General features: G+C 47.0%; 1 protein-coding gene across 2 annotated transcripts in view; it reads left to right on the top strand.

The window, feature by feature from the left end:
- Positions 1 to 18,905, top strand: part of Galnt17 (polypeptide N-acetylgalactosaminyltransferase 17) — a 508,402-nt gene extending 489,497 nt beyond the window's left edge. For both annotated transcript variants that reach the window (XM_004630407.2, XM_023714399.1), the window contains 2 exons: positions 16,518 to 16,685; positions 17,777 to 18,905. In XM_004630407.2, the coding sequence (XP_004630464.1) occupies positions 16,518 to 16,685; positions 17,777 to 17,905 (297 nt within the window). In that variant the 3' untranslated portion in view covers positions 17,906 to 18,905. The remainder of the gene's footprint in view (positions 1 to 16,517; positions 16,686 to 17,776) is intronic.
- Positions 18,906 to 19,741: the final 836 nt, after the last annotated feature.

The raw sequence follows: 19,741 nt of genomic DNA, 5'->3' as shown, positions 1-19,741 counted from the left end.
GGGAAAAGAAAGTCAATTCTTTGGTCAGGGAGTAGCTCAGTGGTCTAAGCATCTACCTGGCAAGAGCAAGGACCTGGGTTCGATCCCAGATACCACTTAAAGTGCTGGCCTGGCCCTAGGCCTGCCCAGCCAGCCACCAAAACTAGGTGTAGTGGCACACACTTGTAATCCTAGTGCTGGGGAACTGAAGCAGGAGGATCACTATGAGTCTGAGCTGTGTGGCAAGACCCTGTATCAAATACACAAATTTTTTTTAAAAAACAAAGAAAGAAAAAAGAAAAGCAACTTTTTGTTGAGTCTCTTGAGGCCAGAAATTATGCCAGGTATTCTAACTTTTTAACCTTTGTCACATATCTGTGAGTCAAGTGTTATATCTCTGGTTTAAAAGTAAGAAAGCCAAGACTTTTTAGATCAAATGAATGACTTCTTTCAAAGTCTAGGCGTTAGAGTCTGAGATCTTGGAGACATGATAAATGCACAAGGAATCTGGAAAATAGAAAATCATCAGCATGCAATCGTCACTGTTATAATTTGTGCAGTACCAAACTATTAAAGGGTGATAAAATGAGCCAATAAAATAAGATGAAAAACCAGGATACCTGGGCATGTTTCAAGAAATCTTCCCTTGTAAACAGGAAATGGTGACTTTAAGGTAAGAAACAAAATATTAACTTGATCAAGGGAGTGAGATGAATTTCATGGTAAGAAAACATCTCCTATTCTAATAGGAACATGGGCACATTGCCCTTCTGTGGCTTTTTTTCCTTAGAAATGCTTAAGTATCTCAGAGAGCGCATCAGACAGACCAAAGTCAGGGAACATTCTACAGAATAACTGCTGGAGTGGCGAAGCCCTTAAAGACAGCAAAGATGTGGAAAGTTCCTCCTGTGGATGCACGTCAGGAGACGTCATAGCGGGCACTTTGCAGTCTTATTTTGGATCCTAAAACAGAAAGAAGACATAAGTGACAAACTGAAGAACTGGAGACTAGCGAGTAGGATGTTGATCTCCTGACCTTGCTAATTATACCACGGTTACGTAAGCTGGTAGCAGTAGGACAAGCTGGATGGAGGGCTTGTAGTGACTCTGAATTTGTTTATATGTGAAAAACTATTTTAACACAAAAAATTGCTGAAAACTATTCAGGAGGTAAGCTTGGAAGATGATATTCAAGAGGCCCAGGGGAAGGGATGACGGGGGCACAGGTGACACTCAAGGCCCCGGGTTAATAGCTGGGTAGTGGCGCCATGGGTTGCAATCAGGGACACAGGTTTGGGGAAGCCGTAAGTTCTATTTGGGGGCATTGTGCATTCATGGAGGGCCCCTTTGGGAATCCCAGTGGTGAGATCTTCCAGGGCACTGAGCATACCCAATGCTGGACCGAGCAGCAGTGGTACTAGGGTTCCAGTGCTTGTCTGGGACCCAATGTGGCTGCGGACTTAGTGGAGAAAGAGCCAGAGCAGCTCAAGCTGGAAAGGCAGGTGCCACACCACCCCAAGGCGAGTCCTGCTCTTCAGAGCTCCGGGGACCACAAAGACACTGCACTGGTGGCAGCAGTAAAGCACCTGGGAGAGAGCTTCTGTCCCATGTAGGTGACTAGGAAGCCAGGCTGGAGTGGGAGCTGGGCATGGGGTGGAGGTGAGTGAAGGGAATCTTCCAGGGAGCTGCCTGTGGGGGAAGAAGACAGGCCCAAAGGGGACCTGTGGGGCCATGACAGTTGAAGGCACAGGGGGAGGGAAGGCTAAGACATGACAGAAAGGAACAAGTTATATTTCTAAACCATTTGTGGAAAATTCAGCAGACTGTGAAGATTAATGCTCAGAAATGAGAGGTTCCCTCATCTTAGCTGGAACAAAACCGTATCACACCATGTATTTCTCCCAATCAAAGTACAGAAGATTGCCCAGAAAGATAAGCTACTTTGTTTTATTCCAGAGAGAAATTCATGAGCTGCCTTCCACAGATACTTGAACTCCACCTGGATGAAATCCACTGAGGCGTCAGCCCAAGGTTGCCCTTCAAGAACTAAGATCTCTAGCTCACTTAGCAAAACTCACAATGCCACAAGCCTGGAATTCCAGGAAAGAATGTGCTTCTGAGGAAATGTGCTTTGGTTGACAAGGGTGTAGCACATGGTGGGTTGTCCACAAATCCTTTCTTTTTCCCTTTGTGGTACTGGGGACTGAACCCAGGCCCTTCACACAGGCTGCTAGATCCTCAGTCATATTTTTTCTTTTCTGATTTTGAGACAGACTCTTACTAAGCTGCTGTTTCCCAGGCTGGGCTCAAACTCATTCCTGCCTCAGCCTCCCAGAGTGCTTACATTCTGGGCATGTGCCGCCATGCGTGTCAGGTCTGCAGTTCTTCAATTCTCCATGAATTGTATTCAAGTGACATATGAGTGGCAGGTGGAGAAGCAACCTTAATTCTTGGTTGGGACTGTGTTGGGGCTATGAGGTGACCCCAAGGTGGACACGGCCTAGCACGGCTGCAGCATGTACTCTGTGTCCAGTGGAGAGTGAGAGACTTCACCATGACAAGGAGCAGCGTGGCAAGGAGGCCCAGAGAGTGAGGACAGAGAAGCCACCTTCCCATGGAAATGGAGAAAGCAGATTCTGCACTGGGGCTTAAGAAATGGGAGAGAGCCCCAATGTTTGCAACATCGTTGTCATTGGCTAAATAATGTCACATGGACAAATGGACTCTGAACTCCACCTGGATGATACTGGAGACCTCGATCCAAGTGACTGGTGAATTCTCAGGGCACCGACACAGAGGTTGTCACATGTGCATGTAACTCAGGCCACTCGGATGCCTCTGCTAAAGTTGGGTGTGTTTGAGGCCGGCATTTAGCAGACAGTCCACTTGGAGGCAGGAAACAGGCAGAGTCTGCCACCTTCTCTCTGCCATCACCCTGAGAGATGGAATGGGGCAGTGAGTCCTAAGGGGAGTGGGGCTCTGGGGTTGCTTCAGAGATGGAGCCAGGATCCCAAGTGCAATCCAAAGCATCCTTCCAAGAATCTAGTCCGCTCCAGGCAAGGACTCATGGAATCTGGGCCAAACCAGAGAAAGAAACTGAGTGGGGGTGGGGCGGAGGCCAGCAGGAGCTGAGCAGGGCAGGTCCAACACCAGCAGCCCGCAGATCCAGCCTGACCAAGTCTGGGGACAGGGAGGCCCTGGAGTTCTCAGCTGCTAGCAGAGCACTTGAAACATCAGGACACCAAGGTTTGGACAAGGCCTCTGGGACCAAGGAGGAAGCTCAGAGGGTCTGAGTGCTACACCAGGAAGTACTGGCTGCGCGATACCACACTAGAGTCCTCAGGAAACAGAGGAAGATCCTGGTAACACAAGAACAAAGCTGCAGTTCTGCAGTGGTGGATGAGGAGTGATAGATGAGGTCAGGGAAGGTAACAATAGCAAATATGTGTACCCTCCTGTTGCTTTGTATAATCTCCCTAACTACCCTTAGAAATAGCCCTATAATTATTCCCATTTTAAAGATGAGGAAACAGAGTCTCTTACAGCTATGGTAGCTGGGCCAGAGCCATAAGATTATCCCATAAGTCAGGTGTCATTATGCACATCTGTAATCCTAGCACTGTAGGAGGCTGAGGCAGGAAGATTGCAAGTTCAAGCCAAGCTTGGGAAATTTAGTGACTTAGAGAGACCCAGTCTCAAATTTTTTTTAAACAATATAAAGGGCTGGGGCTGTAGCTCAATGCAAAGGCCCTGGATTTAATTCCCAGTCCACAAAGGAAAAGGAAGGAAAGAAGGAGGGAAGGAGGGAGGGAGAGAGAGAGGGAGGGAAGGAAGCAGGGAGGGAGGGAAGAAAGAAAACCTATCTAGTGACAGCTGGGATTTTTTAGGCAGACCCCAGAAATCCACCATTATTCTCTTCTGCTCTCAATGACACAACTCAGAGCCGGGAACCCTGTTCTGGTTGGCGAATGAGTCTGTGGGCCCTGGTAGGGATTTCGTTTAGACTGCACTGCGCAGTGAGCCGCGCGAGCCTGCCACCCTGGGCTGGGATGCGACGCTACTTTTGCATTTTACCGAGACCGGAAAGAAATGCATTTCTCAAGGTCTGTCTTATTGAGAGGCAGCATCCGCTCCCTTATCCAGTTGTGCAGCCAGGAGGGAGCTTTGATGGCAGGCCTGGGAAGGCGCCCCGGAGCAGCAAGGGGACCAAGGTGCTACCGCCCCTTCCAGCGTGGCCCTGTGGCTCCCAGACCCTACTTCATCGCCCCTTCCTCACATTCACGCTGCCGTGGTCTGTCTCCTGCCTTTCCCTGCAGGGACATCAAGCTAGAAGTGTGGCACAAGCGTTTCTGCACGTTCGCCCTCAGTAGTAAATGCACTGGAGGAAAAGCAGTGCTTGAATCCTGCATGATGGCAGGTGGGGGAGGGGAGACCATTCGCTTGGTGAGGACACGGGAGCTGTGCTGACCTCTAGGAGCGGGCCTTTTCTGCAGAAAACCTGGCTCTGCCACGCGCCTTCTAGCAGCCAGATAGATTTCTAAATCAACATTATAGAAGCAGAAAGTAAGTGCAGTAAAGCACATCCATTCAAAGGGCACGATCTGATGAGTTTGGACAGGTGCACACCACAGTAAAGCAGCTTCCTAATCGAGACATAGAGCATTGCCGCGCCCCCGCGGGCTCTGTGCACTTCCTTTTCCCTGCCTTTCTTCCTCTCTCGGGCCTGCAGTAGCCTCCTTTTTTCCCCCATTTATGTATTTGGTACAGGCCCTCACTACACAGCTCAGACTCGTGGAAATCCACCTGTTTTCAGCCTCCCCAGTGCTGGGATTATAGGCGTGCGCCACCACACCAAGACTCAGTGACAGGCTCAGTGAGCCCCAGGGGTGGAGCCGGCACCGCATGTGGAGCCAGGGATCAAACCCTGGCCCTTGCATTTGCCTAAGCAGGCACTTAGTCTGCTGAGCTATCTCAGCAGCCCCAACACCCTCCTTTTTGAGACAGTATTTTTTTTTTTTTTCTGTATGCAGCTTAGGATATGTCACCAGGCTTCTCCAAAGGTGGAGCCCTCTGTCACTGTCAAAGCACAGTGGGGACACGGAAATTCCCCCGCCTGTACCCTGCACACCAGCAGCTGCAGCTGGCTCTTGGGCCAGGTTGAAAGGCTCCTGCCACTTCTGGCCTGCCTCTTCTATCACTTGGCCCCTCTTCTCTCACACTCAGGAATGAGAACGAGAAAGTCCTTTTGATATTAGGAATATATACATGTTCCTGCAGTCATAAGGAACTGTGCTTGTGGCCAAACAGCAAACATAAATTTTATCCCAAAGCAACTTCAAATCAATGAAACACATCTCTCTGCTTCCTGCGTAGAAGGTGAGAAAACTCCATTTTTCACTTACTATGTGTTTTTACACTGACTGTGCCTGATTTTAAAGTGATGAGAGAGACTCTTAATAGTAAAGCAATTGCGAGCTATGTTTTTATTGACAATCTAATGGATTTTGCTGTATTCCAGAGCCATTCTGCCATTATTTGCCCGTGTTTCTTTTGTTTATCTGGCTGTAACTTGCATATTTTAGTTTTCCCTCAAGGATCTTAAATTTGGGTTAATAGTTATGTGTGTCTCTTAGATCATCTCAAATAGAAAATTCCTTTTTCCCCTAAATGAAAATTAATTGTATTTGGGCACAAAAGCTCTTTTTTTTTTCTTCCTTTCCTAGTGCATTACAGTCAAGGATAATAATGTTCCTTTCCCCTCTTGGGTCCAGCAGCCAAATCTAGAATAATCCCATTCAATTCAAAAGCATTTGCATAGCATTTGCTTTCTGTAAGATTCTTTTCTTGGTCCTGGTGCTGTATGAAAATGGGTAAGATGCTGGTGTCCTCAAAACAACCGTAACCAAAACCCCCATCAAAGAAAGGTAGATAAAAATACAACAATATAAGTGACAAAAATCACCTTTAAGGAACCAGTGAGGATGGAATGAGGGAAAGGCAGGCCTCTCCTCCATCCAGGGAAGGCGGGTTGGCTGTTGGATGATTCTGAGAAACCTCAAGGCAGCCGGCATGGTGGCACATGCTGTCGTCCCAGTACTGTGGAAGGCTGTAGCAGGAAAAGTTCAAGTTCAACCCCAACCTAGGAAGCTTAGTGACGCAGGGAGACACTGTCTCAAAAAAAATATTAATAATACAGTAAAATAGAGGGGCTAGGGATATAGCTCTGTGCAAATTTCATCGATTGAATGGGGGGGTCAGAAGATGGAAAAGATACATGTCAAGACAGGAACTGTGACTCATCATTTGGTGAGGTTGGGGGGCATGGGAGAGGGGAATGGGGGACTCAGGTCTGCAACTCTAGAGCCTAAAGGGGGATCTGGCTTCAGATTTTGTGTTGGCTGTGACTGGAGGAGTTGGAATCAACAGCTCTGGGGGAGCCATAAACCCAGAGAAGGAAGCACTGGACGTCCGCTACTCACTGGTCCATGATGTGAGGTCACCCGCTTCTCCTCCACTAGCAGAATTACTTTGCTGACAGCGAACATCAGACTGAGGTGACATATTGCACAGATGGTTTTGTCTGTGATTGTCTGAGTGCGCAGGAAAGATAATGGACTCACTCCCAGGAATAGAGCAGACTGGAGGCCTCGGAAGTTCTCCCCGCTACCATCTAGCTAGATTCTGGAGAAACTACAGCAAGCATAACCTTTAAACTCTTTCAGTCTACCAAGAAAGTGCTTGCATCAGATAGCTTTAGCTGCATAACAAATTGCCCTAAGGCATTTTCACATAAACAAAATCTGTTTGTCACGGAAGACACTACTTCAGGAAGCAGGAAAATGACCCCCAGAAGAATATCTTGAGGCAGAGATGAACTATGTAGAAATTCACAACCACATAAATAAATATAAGCAACAATTTCTTGTGTAAAATCATTAAAGTGATATCTAATTTGGAGAGCAAGAGAAACATAACCCAAACCCTAAACAAGGAGGAAGTGAACACTTTGACGTCCTATGTCCATCAACTTTACTGGGAGGAGAGGGGTGTTAACGTAGCAAATGCACTTAAATTTTGCTAAGTTATAAGTATCAATATTTCAAGAGTAAACAATAAAATAATAGAAATGGAATATAATTTGCAGATCTACAGAGAGAACAATGAAATATACTAATAATACTTCATCCCCAGCACCACGTGCCAGGCCAGCCCTGCCTCTAGGAATGGTGAGCTGACCACCAAGATTAGGCACGGTGGTGCACACCTGTAATCCCAGTGCTGGGGAGGCTGAAAACAGGAGGATCACTACAAGTCAGGTCTGCATAGTGAGACCCTATACCAAATACATATAATAATAATAATAATAATAATAATAATACTTTAGCAAATAAACCAAAACATAACTAACCCGAAAAAGGTAAGTAAATAGAAAAAGGAAACAGGAAAAGGTAGACAAATAGCACAAAGAAAGAAGTAAAAATAGGGCCAATGAGATAGTTCAGCAGAGTAAAGAGCCTGCTTAGGCAACCTTAGGCAGGCGCAGGGACCGTGGTTCGATCCCGGCACCATGTGGTACACCTGCCCTGCCCCTGAGGGTGGGCTGAGCTGGCCAAAGTCTAGATGTAGAAGCACACACCTGTAATCCTAGCACTGGGGAGGCTGAAAGCAGGAGAATCACCATGAGTCTGAGCTGTGTAGTGAGATCCTGCAGCAACCAAATACACTTTTAATAAAGGTAGCAAGTAGTAGAAATAACATCAAACATATCATTAATCACCATAAATACAAATGGACTTGATTCTCCAGTTAAAAGACAGAGATTATCATCTTTAATTTTTTAAAGAACCAACAATACTCTGTTTTCCAGATGCACACCTGGAACATGTAGAGAGGGAAAAGCTGAAATTGAAAAAGAAAAAAGGAGACTAGAAAGGCTGGCAGATTCAAAAGGGCAGGAAGCTGGAGTAGCTTCATCAATGTCATATGGCCTTTAAAACAAAACGCATTATTAAAGATGAAGTGTGTCTTATAATGATGAAAGTTATAATGATAAAATAATTGGCTTGCCAGGAAGATAGAATGATTCTTAATTCGCCTGCACCTGCAAGTCTACCTTCTTCTCTCATTCATGGTCACCACTGTTTCCAGGCCTCCTCCAGTCCTGTGGCTGCTTCCAGGCCCCACTGCTGTTGTTCTCCACTCAGTGGGCACATTGTCATCAGATGGCTCCTCCTGACCGGGCCGTGACTCCCACTCAGGCTGTGCCCATGTACTGCAGCTCTCATCCCCACCCCCACACACCACCATGGTGAGCTGTGCTCGGGTCATTCCAGGTGTGCATTGTCTCTGGTCTCCAAGCCTTTGGACACCCTGCTTTCTTGTCAGATCTGGTCAGGCCACCTTCTAATGTAGTTGGAGGATTCTGTCAGGAATGGTTTGTTTTGTTCTGGTTAAGATCTAAAATGTCCCCCCAGAGTCTCCTGTGTGTGGAAAGCAATTGGACCTCAGGGTGCCAAGCTCCTCTGTGCACTCATCCACTGTCGAGTTCATAGCTAGATGTGCCATGAGGAGGTGGAGCCTGGTTGGAGGTGGTCATAGGTGTGGCCCGGAAAGGTGTGTTCTTGTCCTTGGCTCCTCTTTTCACTCCCTGCTTCCTGGATGCCATGGGTTGAGCAGATTCTCCTCTACTGTGCCTGCTGCTGTGCCCTCTTCCTTGGAACTAACCACCCATGGACTGAGACTGAGACAAAATAGAGCTCTCCTTCAGTAAGTCCAGCAGTCAGATATTTTCTTCCAGCAATTGGAAAAGAGCTAAGACAATCTACCTCTAGGAAGCCTTCTATGACCTCCCTCTTCTGAATTAGGCACCTGCCTATCCTGGTTCTTTGAACCCACTTTATATTTCCTAGAAATATTTCACACTTTCTCATCATTACTATCATACCTGGCTGTCTCCATGAGTAAGCTATGCTGAGCTTAAAGCAGGAGTGTGGCATTGATTCATGATGTCATAAATATTTGTTATAGGTAATGCTCAAGGAGGGAGGTCAGAGAAGACTTTTTCTCTCTGAGCACCTATTATTTTCTATTAGACTATCTCTTATCCCTTAGTTTGCTATTTGGTTCCCTCCACTGTAAGGTGAGTTGTATAGAAATAGATGCTCAATCGGTCTCTTTACAGAGCAGTGAATAGGTGCTTGGAGGGAAAGAAGGCAAAAGAAGAGATAAGGAATGAATGTTGGAGGTGAAGTTGGCCATGGGAAAGCCTCCCCAAGAATATGACGTTTTAAGCAGAAACCTGGAAGAGATCAGGAAATGAGATATTTAAATATCAGAGGGAAGAACTCTCAGAAGAGAAGGTATAGTCAGGGCAGGAGCTCTCATAGGAACCTCTTCAGCTTGTTCCCAGATCAGCAACGAGGCCTGTGTGACTGGCACAGAGAGAGCAAGTGACAGCAAGGTGGGAGGTGAGCTCAGAGAGCTCTTGTGAGACTGCACTCAGTCTTTCATTCCACAGTAAAGATTCTGGGCTTTCGTTTTGATTGGCATGACAAGCATTTGGAATATTGTAACAATGGAACAACTTGATCATAATCCGATCTAAAGTAAAATAATTTTATGCCAAGCATGGTAGCATATGCCTGTAGGACCAGAGCTACTCAGGAGGATGAGGCAGGAAGATCAGTTGATTCCATGAGACCCACGGGGGAAACACAGCAAGATCTCATCTCTTGAAAAATAAAATACAGCAACATAATTTTAAATAATATTTTGAAAGCAGTCATTCTGATAATGATATTAGTGCAAGACTAATAGGATCTCATGGACAAATTAGAAGTGGATTGCATTGACTTCATCAAGAGACAAAGATGGCTTCAAATGAGGAGGCAACAGCTGAAGTGGAGACCAGATACAGACTAGTTCATGCTTCCTATTTGCAAAGTCATAGCCATTTATTTATTTATTTATTTATTTATTTATTTATTTTTGTGGTATCAGGGATTGAACTCGGGACCTTGCACTTGCCAGGCAAACATGTATGCCACTGAGCTACATCTCCAGCTCTTCAGATACAGACCATTGACAGACTGCATATGAAGGTCTGAGAAAGAGGCAAATGTAGCAAGAAGCTGAAGTGTTTGCTCTATCCAACTGGAAGGATGGAGTTACTACTGCTGAGCTGGAACAAATGCTGGACGAACATGTGGAAGGGGTTATTAAGAACACTGAAGGAAGTGCTGCGGAGATAGCTCAGTGGTCTGAGCACGTGCCTAGGCAAGCACAAGGATCCGAGGCCAATCCCTGGTACCACATGTTGTTCCTGACCACCCTGAGCATGTGGAGCTATCCACCAAGGCCGGGCGTGATGGCGCACACCTATAATTCCTGTGCCGGAGAGGCTGAAACATGCAGATCACTGAGTCCAAGCTGCGAAGTGAGACCCCGTACCAAATACATAAAATTAAATCAATTAAAAAAACACTGAAGGAAGAGTTCAATTTTGATTACATAAATTTGAAGTACTTCTTGGACATCCATGTAGTTTGTCAAGTAGTGATTTAGATGCACAAATTTAGAACTGAGGAATAAGGTTGTTTGAAAACAGAAATTTGTCCAATTAGCATAGAGGTGCTGTGGAAAGCCCTGTGACTAGAAAAATCTCCAAGACAGAAGAGGCTGTATCGCTGGGACTCAGCGCAGAATCTGTCCTGTAGTTCAGACACAACAGAAGAACAACCAAAGCTGCAAATTCATGAATGCCGTGGCTTTGGGAGAGCAGCCTCACTGGAGATGTGGTGATATGGGTCAGTTCTTAAGGCCCTGAGGGATATGAGAGACAAGATCCCAGGGCTGACGTAGGAAGGAGCTGTGACTGGGGCAGACCTGAGAGATACGAGAGACAAGATCCCAGGGCTGACGTAGGAAGGAGCTGTGACTGGGGCAGACCTTTCTGGCCACTGAGATCTGGTCACGTTGGTAACTTGATGGGAAAGGGGAACAAGCAGAGAGAAAGCTAAGGGCCTGTGGTGACTGCAGGGTGAGGACGTTGTTGGAGACTGGAGGAGTTGAGGAAGAAGGCAGGAAGATGGGTGTTGAGGAGCAGGGCAGGCAGCTTCTCAGTCAAGGGACAGGTGAGGTCCTCTGAGGCTATGAGGGCCTGGGACACCAGGCTGAGAGATCAGGGAAGGACACAGCCTGGTGACAGGGGAACAGGTTTGGATGGGCAGTGGCTGATGGGAGAAATAAAAAGATATTCAAGGCCCAGACACATTTGGGACAGGGGTCTGCAGCAAGGGTGGTCAGTCAGCACTGGCCATGGCGCCGAGAGGGCAGGAGCCCAGGAAGCTGGCAGAGTCTACAGCTCAGAGTGATTGTACAGTACTCTGAGCAGTGAATATTCTGGAAAAGAGGATTTAAAAACCAATGCCGTGCACAATAGCATTGAAAATGGATTAAAATGCTTGGGAATGAACTGAACTGACAATGTACAAGACTTAGACACTGAAAACTTTAAAAATCCACCTAAGAAAGATATCTGGTGTTCATAGATTAGAGGTCCAGACTTGAGCTGCGCTGCTATAAGTGCAGACAAGGGGGCATCACTGTAATATGACATCTGTAACTCTCTCGATCACGGTGCTAAGTGAAATAGGTCAGACGCAGGAGGGTAAATATACATGGCTTCTCTTGCATGAGAAACTCAAGGCATAAATAATTTAAAGAGCAAAATAATAGAAAACAGGGAGGTAGACCTCCAACAGGCGGGCAAGGGATCAGGAGAGGAGAGAGAGAGGAGGGAGAAAGGAAAAGGAATTAAGATGTGATATGTCTATGTACCAACTGCCCATAAGGAATATATTCATTCTATATCTCAGACATGTACTAATAAAAGAAACAGCATAAAAGGCAGGATTAAAAAGAAAGCTGAACACTAAGATGGGAGTACTCCCCAACTGACCTACAGTTTTCATGCAACCCTCATCAAGATTGTACCTGTCTTCTTTGAAGAAATGAGGCTGCTGACCCTGACATGTATACAAAAATGCAAGAGGCCCAGAAGAGCCAAAATAGTGTTGAAAAAGAAAAATTAACTTGGAAGGCTCACACGTGCCGGTTCTAAAACTTACTGCAAAGCTATAATAATTAAGACAGTGCAGTATTGGTAGAAAGATGAACTCCGAGATCAGCGGGATGGGCCTGAAAGACCAGAAATAAATCTTCGCATTTACAGTCAATGGTTTTTGACAAGAGTGCAAAATACTTCAATAGGGAAAGAATGGCTTTTTCAGCAAATGCTACTGGGACAATGAGATGGCCACATGAAAGAGAAAGTATGTGGGACCTTCTCTTATACTACATAGGAAAAAAAAGTCAAAACGGATCAAAGACCTAAACACAAAAGCTAAAATGATAAAAGTCTTAGAAAACATAGGAAGGGACAAACCTTCATGACCTTGGATTTGGCAGTGCTGTCTTAGATATGACATCAAAAGTACAAGTGACCAAAGAAAAAAATAGATAAATTGGACTTCATCCAAATTAAAAACTTTGATGCTTCAAAGACACTATCAAAAAGAGAGAGAAAGAGAAAGAACCAAGAATGGAAGAAAACACAAATTTTATACCTGCAAAAGGTCTGCTATCCAGAACATATAAAGAATGTCTTACATCTCAACAATAAAAAGAAAATCCATTCACGCGTATAATCCCAGCACCTAGGGAGGTTGAGGACCTTCTCTTATACTACATATTTGATAAGACTTTATCAAGAATAAATAAAATGGGCAAAAGGTCTGAATACATATTTTTCCAAAAAAGATGTAAATTGGTAGGAAGTACATAAAATGATGCTCAGTGTTATTAATCATTAGAAAAATGTAAATCAAAAGCATACTGCCCACTTCACACTAAGATAAGTGGAAGGTTTTAAAAAAGCAGACAATAATGACACTTGACCAAGCTGCCAAAATCAGTGCTGCCATCCTCTGATGGTGGGATATACAGCAGTGTAGCTGCTTTGAAAGTTAGTTGGACAGCTTTTAAAAGAATAAAATATAAAAAGAAGTGATCATAGCATGCTGCAACAAAGAGAACTGGAAACATTCATTCGCACATGGGAAAAAATAAAAAGTTGTACATGAATGTGCATAATTGGTTCACCACAGCAAAGAAGTAACAGCGACTCACCTGCCTGTCAGCTGGTAATTGGATGATCAAAGTGGGCAAAGCAGAAATAATATCCCATCATGCCTTGAAGAGACACTAAAGCACATGGAACCATGTGGCTGCAAGACTTTGAGAGGGGATGATGGGGACTGAATTAGTGGAGACACTGTGAAAGGAGAGAATCACACTGAAGAAGCCTTGGAAGGGTGAAGCCAGAGAGCCCTAGAGGAAGGGCAGTCAAGAGCATCTCTCAGGGGCTGGGGAGATGGCTCAGTAGGATAAGTGCTTGCCTGGCAAGCGTAAGGGCCTGCGTTAAATCCCTGGTTCTGAAAAACAAGAAAAGATCATCTCTGAGCAGGGAAAGAGCTGGAGTCTCAGAGGCAGGAAAAGTCACAGAGAACAAATGGTAGATGTGCTTAAGAAGAGAGAAGAGCGAATGAGTAGCTGCCATAGACAGATGGCACTATGAAAGCACGCCGTCCAGGACGGGGGCAAAAGTAGGGGGCTTTGCTCGGCAGCAGGTCGACTGCATGCATTTGGAGAAAAAGCAGATGTCACGTCTGCTGTTGGCTGAACTTCTGCCCCATTGTCCTCCAACCACAGTGCCCTCTTCCCAACTTTCTCACGCAAGAAGCCAGATGCTGGACCCTCAGCCACTGCCCCCTGAGGCCATGTGCACTAACCCAGCGTGTTCAGTGACTTCACCCAACAGAAACTCCACCAGGGACCTCTTCACCTGCCCCTGCCCACTCTGCCACCTGTGTGGCTTAGAGCTGGCATTTGCCCTCTGCAGGTCCTGGCCGCATGGACCTCGTTGTTTTCATGTCTCAAAAATACCTCCGAAAGAAGAACCTCTTAACTCCTGGTGGCATTTAGCTTCGCTCTTTAAACATCTGGGTCAGAGATATGCTTAGTTAATTAATGTTCTTAGCACTGCTCATTTGCCTGCTGGATAATAGATTGATTCATAATTTCAATAAGCAGCTGTGTATATCTTTCCCTTGAACATAAAAGCAGCTTGCTGTCATTCATCACTTTGCATTTGGAGAATTTAAATATATTCAGGGAAATGTTGTGTAGGGAGGAGGAGGGAGGGCTTATGATTTTCTTACCATTTTGCCTCTGACAATTACTCTGATTTGGAACTAATTTGGGTGTACAGCATATGTTAATGGCTTCGCTTTCAAGGGCACTTAATAAACTCCCTGTCACTTGCTCAAGGGGAGCAGGCAGGGTCCCCTTTTGGGATCAGAGCCAAGGGTTTTTGAGTAGCTTTCACCAAGAGCTGGGAACCCCCACAGAGAAACTTAGATACCAGCAAAGAGTCACTTACGTTCCTGAGCAGAGGGCTTCCTGCCTCATTCAGAAGTACAAGGGCCCACACTCCAAGAACAAGGCAGGGATCCCCCAGCGATCTGGGGGAAGTCCCTGTCTGTGCTGCTCAGCTGCTGGGCTGGACAGCCTGCCACTGTGTCTAGGAACCTACAGAGAGAGACCAAGACACAGCCAGGTGTCCAGATGTCTTCATACCTCAGTTTCCCCATTATAAAATGGAGACAATGATAGAATCTGTCTCACGGTATTGTAGTGAAAATTACATCACTTATTCCTATCGTAGAAACAATGCGAAGCATGCTTTTCGTATATACTAGTAGGCGTCTGCCGTGTGCTAACAACTGACAGCCACCTTGTTCTTACGATTATGTGAACAAATATAGAGTTGTTTGGGCCTCTCACATTGTTCTCAGCCTTTCAGTGGGAACACAGCCCCATCCTATTTCCAGGCTTGTGTCTGCACGCTGGGCTAGCAGAGAGCTCCTCAGAACACACTTGCAGAATTTAAGTTAATACATCTGGCTTCTGTTTTTAAATGATAGTACATACCACGTTTATAACATACTCCTTCTACACATATTTTGATTATTTAGTCTGTAATGTGAAAGATGAGTGGAAGATGCATTTGTTTTTAGATAGAATGGTGATTTTTAACTTCTCAGGAGAGAAAAAGGAAGGGAGAAGACTGCTAGCCTAGTACAGGCCGCCATGGGAAAGGCTGCCAGGAAACATGACTTTTGTGTCTGTCAGCTAATGCTGCATAACAAATAGTTTATTTTTGGCCATTTGTCTACAGGGTAGCTGGGTGGTTTTGTGAGCTGAACCAGGCTGGGTTGGCTTTGTCTGGATTTGTTCCTGGATCTGCTAGGGACAACCAGCAAGCTGGCTGGGGACTGTGTGATCTAGGTTGGCTTCATCTAGATGGTGGCTTTTGGTTGGGTCATATGTTTCTCCAGAGGCCAATCTTCACCTACTCACATGACAGCAACAGGGTTCTCAGAGGGAATGGAAGCCTGGAAGTTCAAAATTCTAGTCTAGGACCAGTCACATCTTTGCATCTGCCACATTCTGCTGGCCAAAGCAAGTCGCAAGGCCAACCAATATCCAAGGAGTAGAAAAATAGATTCCACTGCGTGGTGGAATTGCTGCAAAACCATTACCAAGGTTGACTAGAAGGAAGGAAGGCAGTGTGGGCACCTTTGCAACCTACAAAACTCTCCTGACATTTGGTGCAGTAGCTGTGTATGTATGTATACACAGAGTGTGTATGAGGAATGTTTTGCACCTTTTGAGTACTTTTGCTTTTTTCACCATTATAAATAATGTAGTGACAAATATTTTATTGTAAACCTTGGTTCATAATTCTGATTATTCCCTTGGATAAATTTCTAAAAATGATTTTTGAATCAAAAGAGATAAACATTTTAAAAACACAAAGTATATGTTTAGATGTCCCAATTTTGAAAGGTTGGAATGATTTATCCTTCCTCCAGCCTTACTGTGTAAGGGTCCCTATCTTAGGCTGGTACCTTGCCAAAACTCCAAGCAATCTCTTTCGAAAATGTAGGGCCAGCAAGATAGCTCAGGGGACTAAGCACCTGCTTAGGCAAGTGTAGGGACCGAGGTTTGGTCCCTGGCACCACGTGCCATGCTAGCTCCACCTCTGGGCTCACTGATTGGGCCACTGAGACTGGGCACCTGGAATCCTGGCACTGGGGAGGCTGAAAACAGGAGGATCATTACCACTCAGAGCTCTGTAGTGAGACCCTGTACCAAATACACAAAAAAGAAAGAAAATGTGGTATCTCACAATTATTTTCATTTTTATTTCTTTTAACACTTCTGAGGTTGAATGCTGTTTTGGTGACTTGCTTCTTGGGCCAAGGTGAGTTGGGCATACTTCAGGACAGAAGCAGGACAGCACCACAGGCCTGACATAAGCCAGAGATAATACTGCAGGTCTAGGCTGCCTTTCCTCTCCTGGCCTCACCTCTACCTCTGCCTCCATCTCCCCCGCCACCCTGCTGTCCCTGTAGCTCGCCCGCTATACCAAGGAAGGCTTCCTGCACTTGGGCGCCCTGGGGACCACCACGCTCCTACCTGATACACGTTGCCTAGTGGACAACTCCAAGAGTCGGCTGCCCCAGCTCCTCGACTGCGACAAGGTCAAGAGCAGCCTGTACAAGCGCTGGAACTTCATCCAGGTGAGTGAGCTGTGGGTGGGGCTACAGAAGGGAACCTGTGTTCCCCAGAGGTCCAGAGTGGAGCCAGGAGCCCAGGTCTCTCTCAGTCCAAGTGGGGCTTGGGAAGCTAAGGCATCCTCAGGTAGGTGTGTGGGGGGGGGGGAGAGAGAGAAATTTCTGTGGGATGCAGCCTTCCTGATGCCTATACTAGGGCTAGGCCATTGAGTTCTGGTAAATGCAGAGAACAGAGTGCCACCGCTTCCCTGAAAACCCCAAGGACCTTTCCTTGGCCAGGAAGGCTAAGAACATCCAATTGCAAGAGTCACAGGAAACTCTCCACCTGACTCCATCGCAGCCCCAGCCACGCATCTAACCTGCACAGCCCTTCAGACTTGATAGAGCCTGTGTACTCAGTGTCACTGGAAAATACAGTGAATATTACATTTTTTATACATGTGTTACAGTAAAAGACACAACCCCCCAAAACTTCCTCAGAATACCCTCCTTCCCCTCAAGCACACTCATCGCTTTGTTTTTGCCATTTTCCGAAGCCGTCCTGCAAGTCCTTCTTCATCATTCCTTCTAGTTGTGCTGCCCTGGCTCCCTCCCTGTCCTGAATCCATCTGAAATGTTTTCCTTTCGTGGTCATTTTGGCTTTGTGGAAGAGTCAGCAGTGGCACAGTGGCAAATCTGGTGAATTCGGGAGATGAGGACACAGCGTCGGGTATGTTCGAGCCCGCTGCTCCTCCAACAATGCTCAGCAGCAGCAGTCATTGTCTTTTTGATCACACTGAGTAGACACTCAGAGAAAAGGAGTCCCGAACTGCTTCAGAAAGTGGCAAGAACGAGGGATAAGTGTTTGCAAAGGGAAGGGGAGGCTTTGGAGGTGGATCTATGGGCGTGCAACTTTCATTGCAATCATTTTTAAAAATTGAAACATCCAGTGTGTTTTAATCTCCCCCTGTGTGTTCTGGCTTTCAGTCTCCAGAGGAAGCCCTCATGATCCTTGCGTGGTGGGGGAAATGTTGGTGGAACTGGTTCCCTGTGAAAACCCATGTGCTGGGAGCTATGGCTCTTAATCTCTGTCTCTGTTTCCTCCTTACTCCTCCCAGAACGGAGCCATCATGAATAAGGGCACAGGACGCTGCCTGGAGGTGGAGAACCGGGGCCTGGCTGGCATCGACCTCATCCTCCGAGGCTGCACTGGACAGAGGTGGACGATTAAGAACTCTATCAAGTAGCTGGCAGAAGTTGGGGCTTTCAAAGTCCAACCCAGGACAGGGCCCGTTCATTTTCAAGAGCAGGCACCCGCTGGAGAGACCACAGGGCCCCAACAGGTGCTCGTGGGCCCCCAGGGCCCTTTCACGGCAGCAGGGGCCCCCAAATGAAGATTGCAAGTCCTTCTCAGGCATTCAGCTGCCCTAAGGCTCCTGCACCCTGGAAGAGGCCCCCAGCCCTTCTCTGGGAAGCCAGGAGCCGTGTGTCTTCTGCGCCCCGGATGTGGGCTGGTACAGGGTGAGACTCCACTTCTCCTGTCACTTCCACCCCCATATCAGGACCTGGGCCTGGTGGGGTGTCCACCGCTCCTTCATCCTTTGCAGCAACAGCAGCTTCTAGATTTCACCGTGGTCCTCAGTGCAGTAGGGGCTTCAGCTCCATCCTAGCCCCGCTCTACCCAGAGGAGACGTGGAGGCGCCCCCCCCACCCACACACACACCCCGCCTCTATTTTCCTCTGAGGTCGCTTCTGCTCAGATGCCGATTTGCAACCCGAGGCAGCCGCCACCCCGCAGCCTTCCCACAGGGGTGGCTTCAGGAGATGCAGCTCTGGAAGTTTCCGAGGTGGTCTGGGAACAGCTGATGTGACCAACCCTGGTCATCCGGGCACTTGGCTCCTCTAGATGTGCCGGCCCGGCCCTCTTGCCGGGTCCATGGGGAACTAGAAGTAAGCTGCGCACACGTGGTCTTCTCAGCTGCAAAGGGCCAGGAGGCCAGAAACAGATCCATGCAGCTCTGCCGGCTGGGGACCCTGAGTCCCGGCCCGCGGAGAAGGGCTGAGGAAGCCAGCCCAGCCCGGGCTCCGGGAATCTCGAAGATGCTTTGCGCTCACCGCATTTCACCCCAAGCTCTGCAGGTGACAGGAAAGAAGGCAGTTGTCTCCTCACTTAACAGTAACCCCTGCTTTCCGATTGCCCTCTGGTCAGGGTGCACTTATAAATCAGAGTTAATATATGGATGTGTGTGTGTGTGTGTGTGTGTGTGTGTGTGTGTGTGTGCATGCATCGAAGCGTGAGCGCCTGTGTGCGTGCGTGCGTGCGTGTCTGAGTGTGTGCTGTGAGTGGAGCAGATGTAGCTGTGTGGCCTTGAGCTTGCCGCTTAATTGCTCACTGGACGGGGACAAAGCAGCTCAGAAGCAGCAGGGTTGGCCGCGTGCCAGTGGCTCTCCGGCCGCGGGGCGTGGCTCAGCCTTGCCTGTGTGGTACCCTCCGCCACCTCCCGTCTTTCTTCCACTTCTATCTCTGGCCAACCCTGCCTGGACTCAAACCCTGTAGTTGCCTGTTGCCCAGTGTGGGGTTCACAGTGTCTCCTTGGTGGCATCTGATCGGTGATCACCTCCTCTCCCCAACTCCTTCCCTGTGAAATAAATACTTCAGCACCTCCCAATGTAGTCTCCTTTGTGTTTATTTTTTAGGTACTGATAATTGAATATCTAGGGCCTTGTACTGAGCTTCAAATATATATTTGAATATATATACATATTTTTTTAAATAAATTTTGAAACAGGGTCACCCTAAGTCACCAAGATGCTCAGGCTGAGCTGGAGCTTGAAATTCTCCAGCCTTAGGCTCCCACTGTTCTGGAAATATAGGTGTGCACTATGTACCTGGCTGTTCCTCTGTGTCTTGAGCTCTCCAGATCCTGAGGTCAGACGGGAATCCCTGAGACGGGACAGAGGGCTTCTCCACTTGGGGAGGGATCACTCTTATTTAAGGCAAAAAATCTCCTGCAATGTGGGACTGGGACAAAGCCAGCCTGCCCTTGCCCATACGTCCCCCCAAATGAGACAGAACTTGACAC

The sequence above is a fragment of the Octodon degus genome, unplaced genomic scaffold (genome assembly GCF_000260255.1).
Source record: "Octodon degus isolate 3935 unplaced genomic scaffold, OctDeg1.0 scaffold00035, whole genome shotgun sequence".
Lineage (NCBI taxonomy): Eukaryota > Metazoa > Chordata > Mammalia > Rodentia > Octodontidae > Octodon > Octodon degus.
The sequence above is the reverse complement of the archived record's forward strand: the minus strand, read 5'-3'. Positions and strand labels throughout refer to the sequence as shown.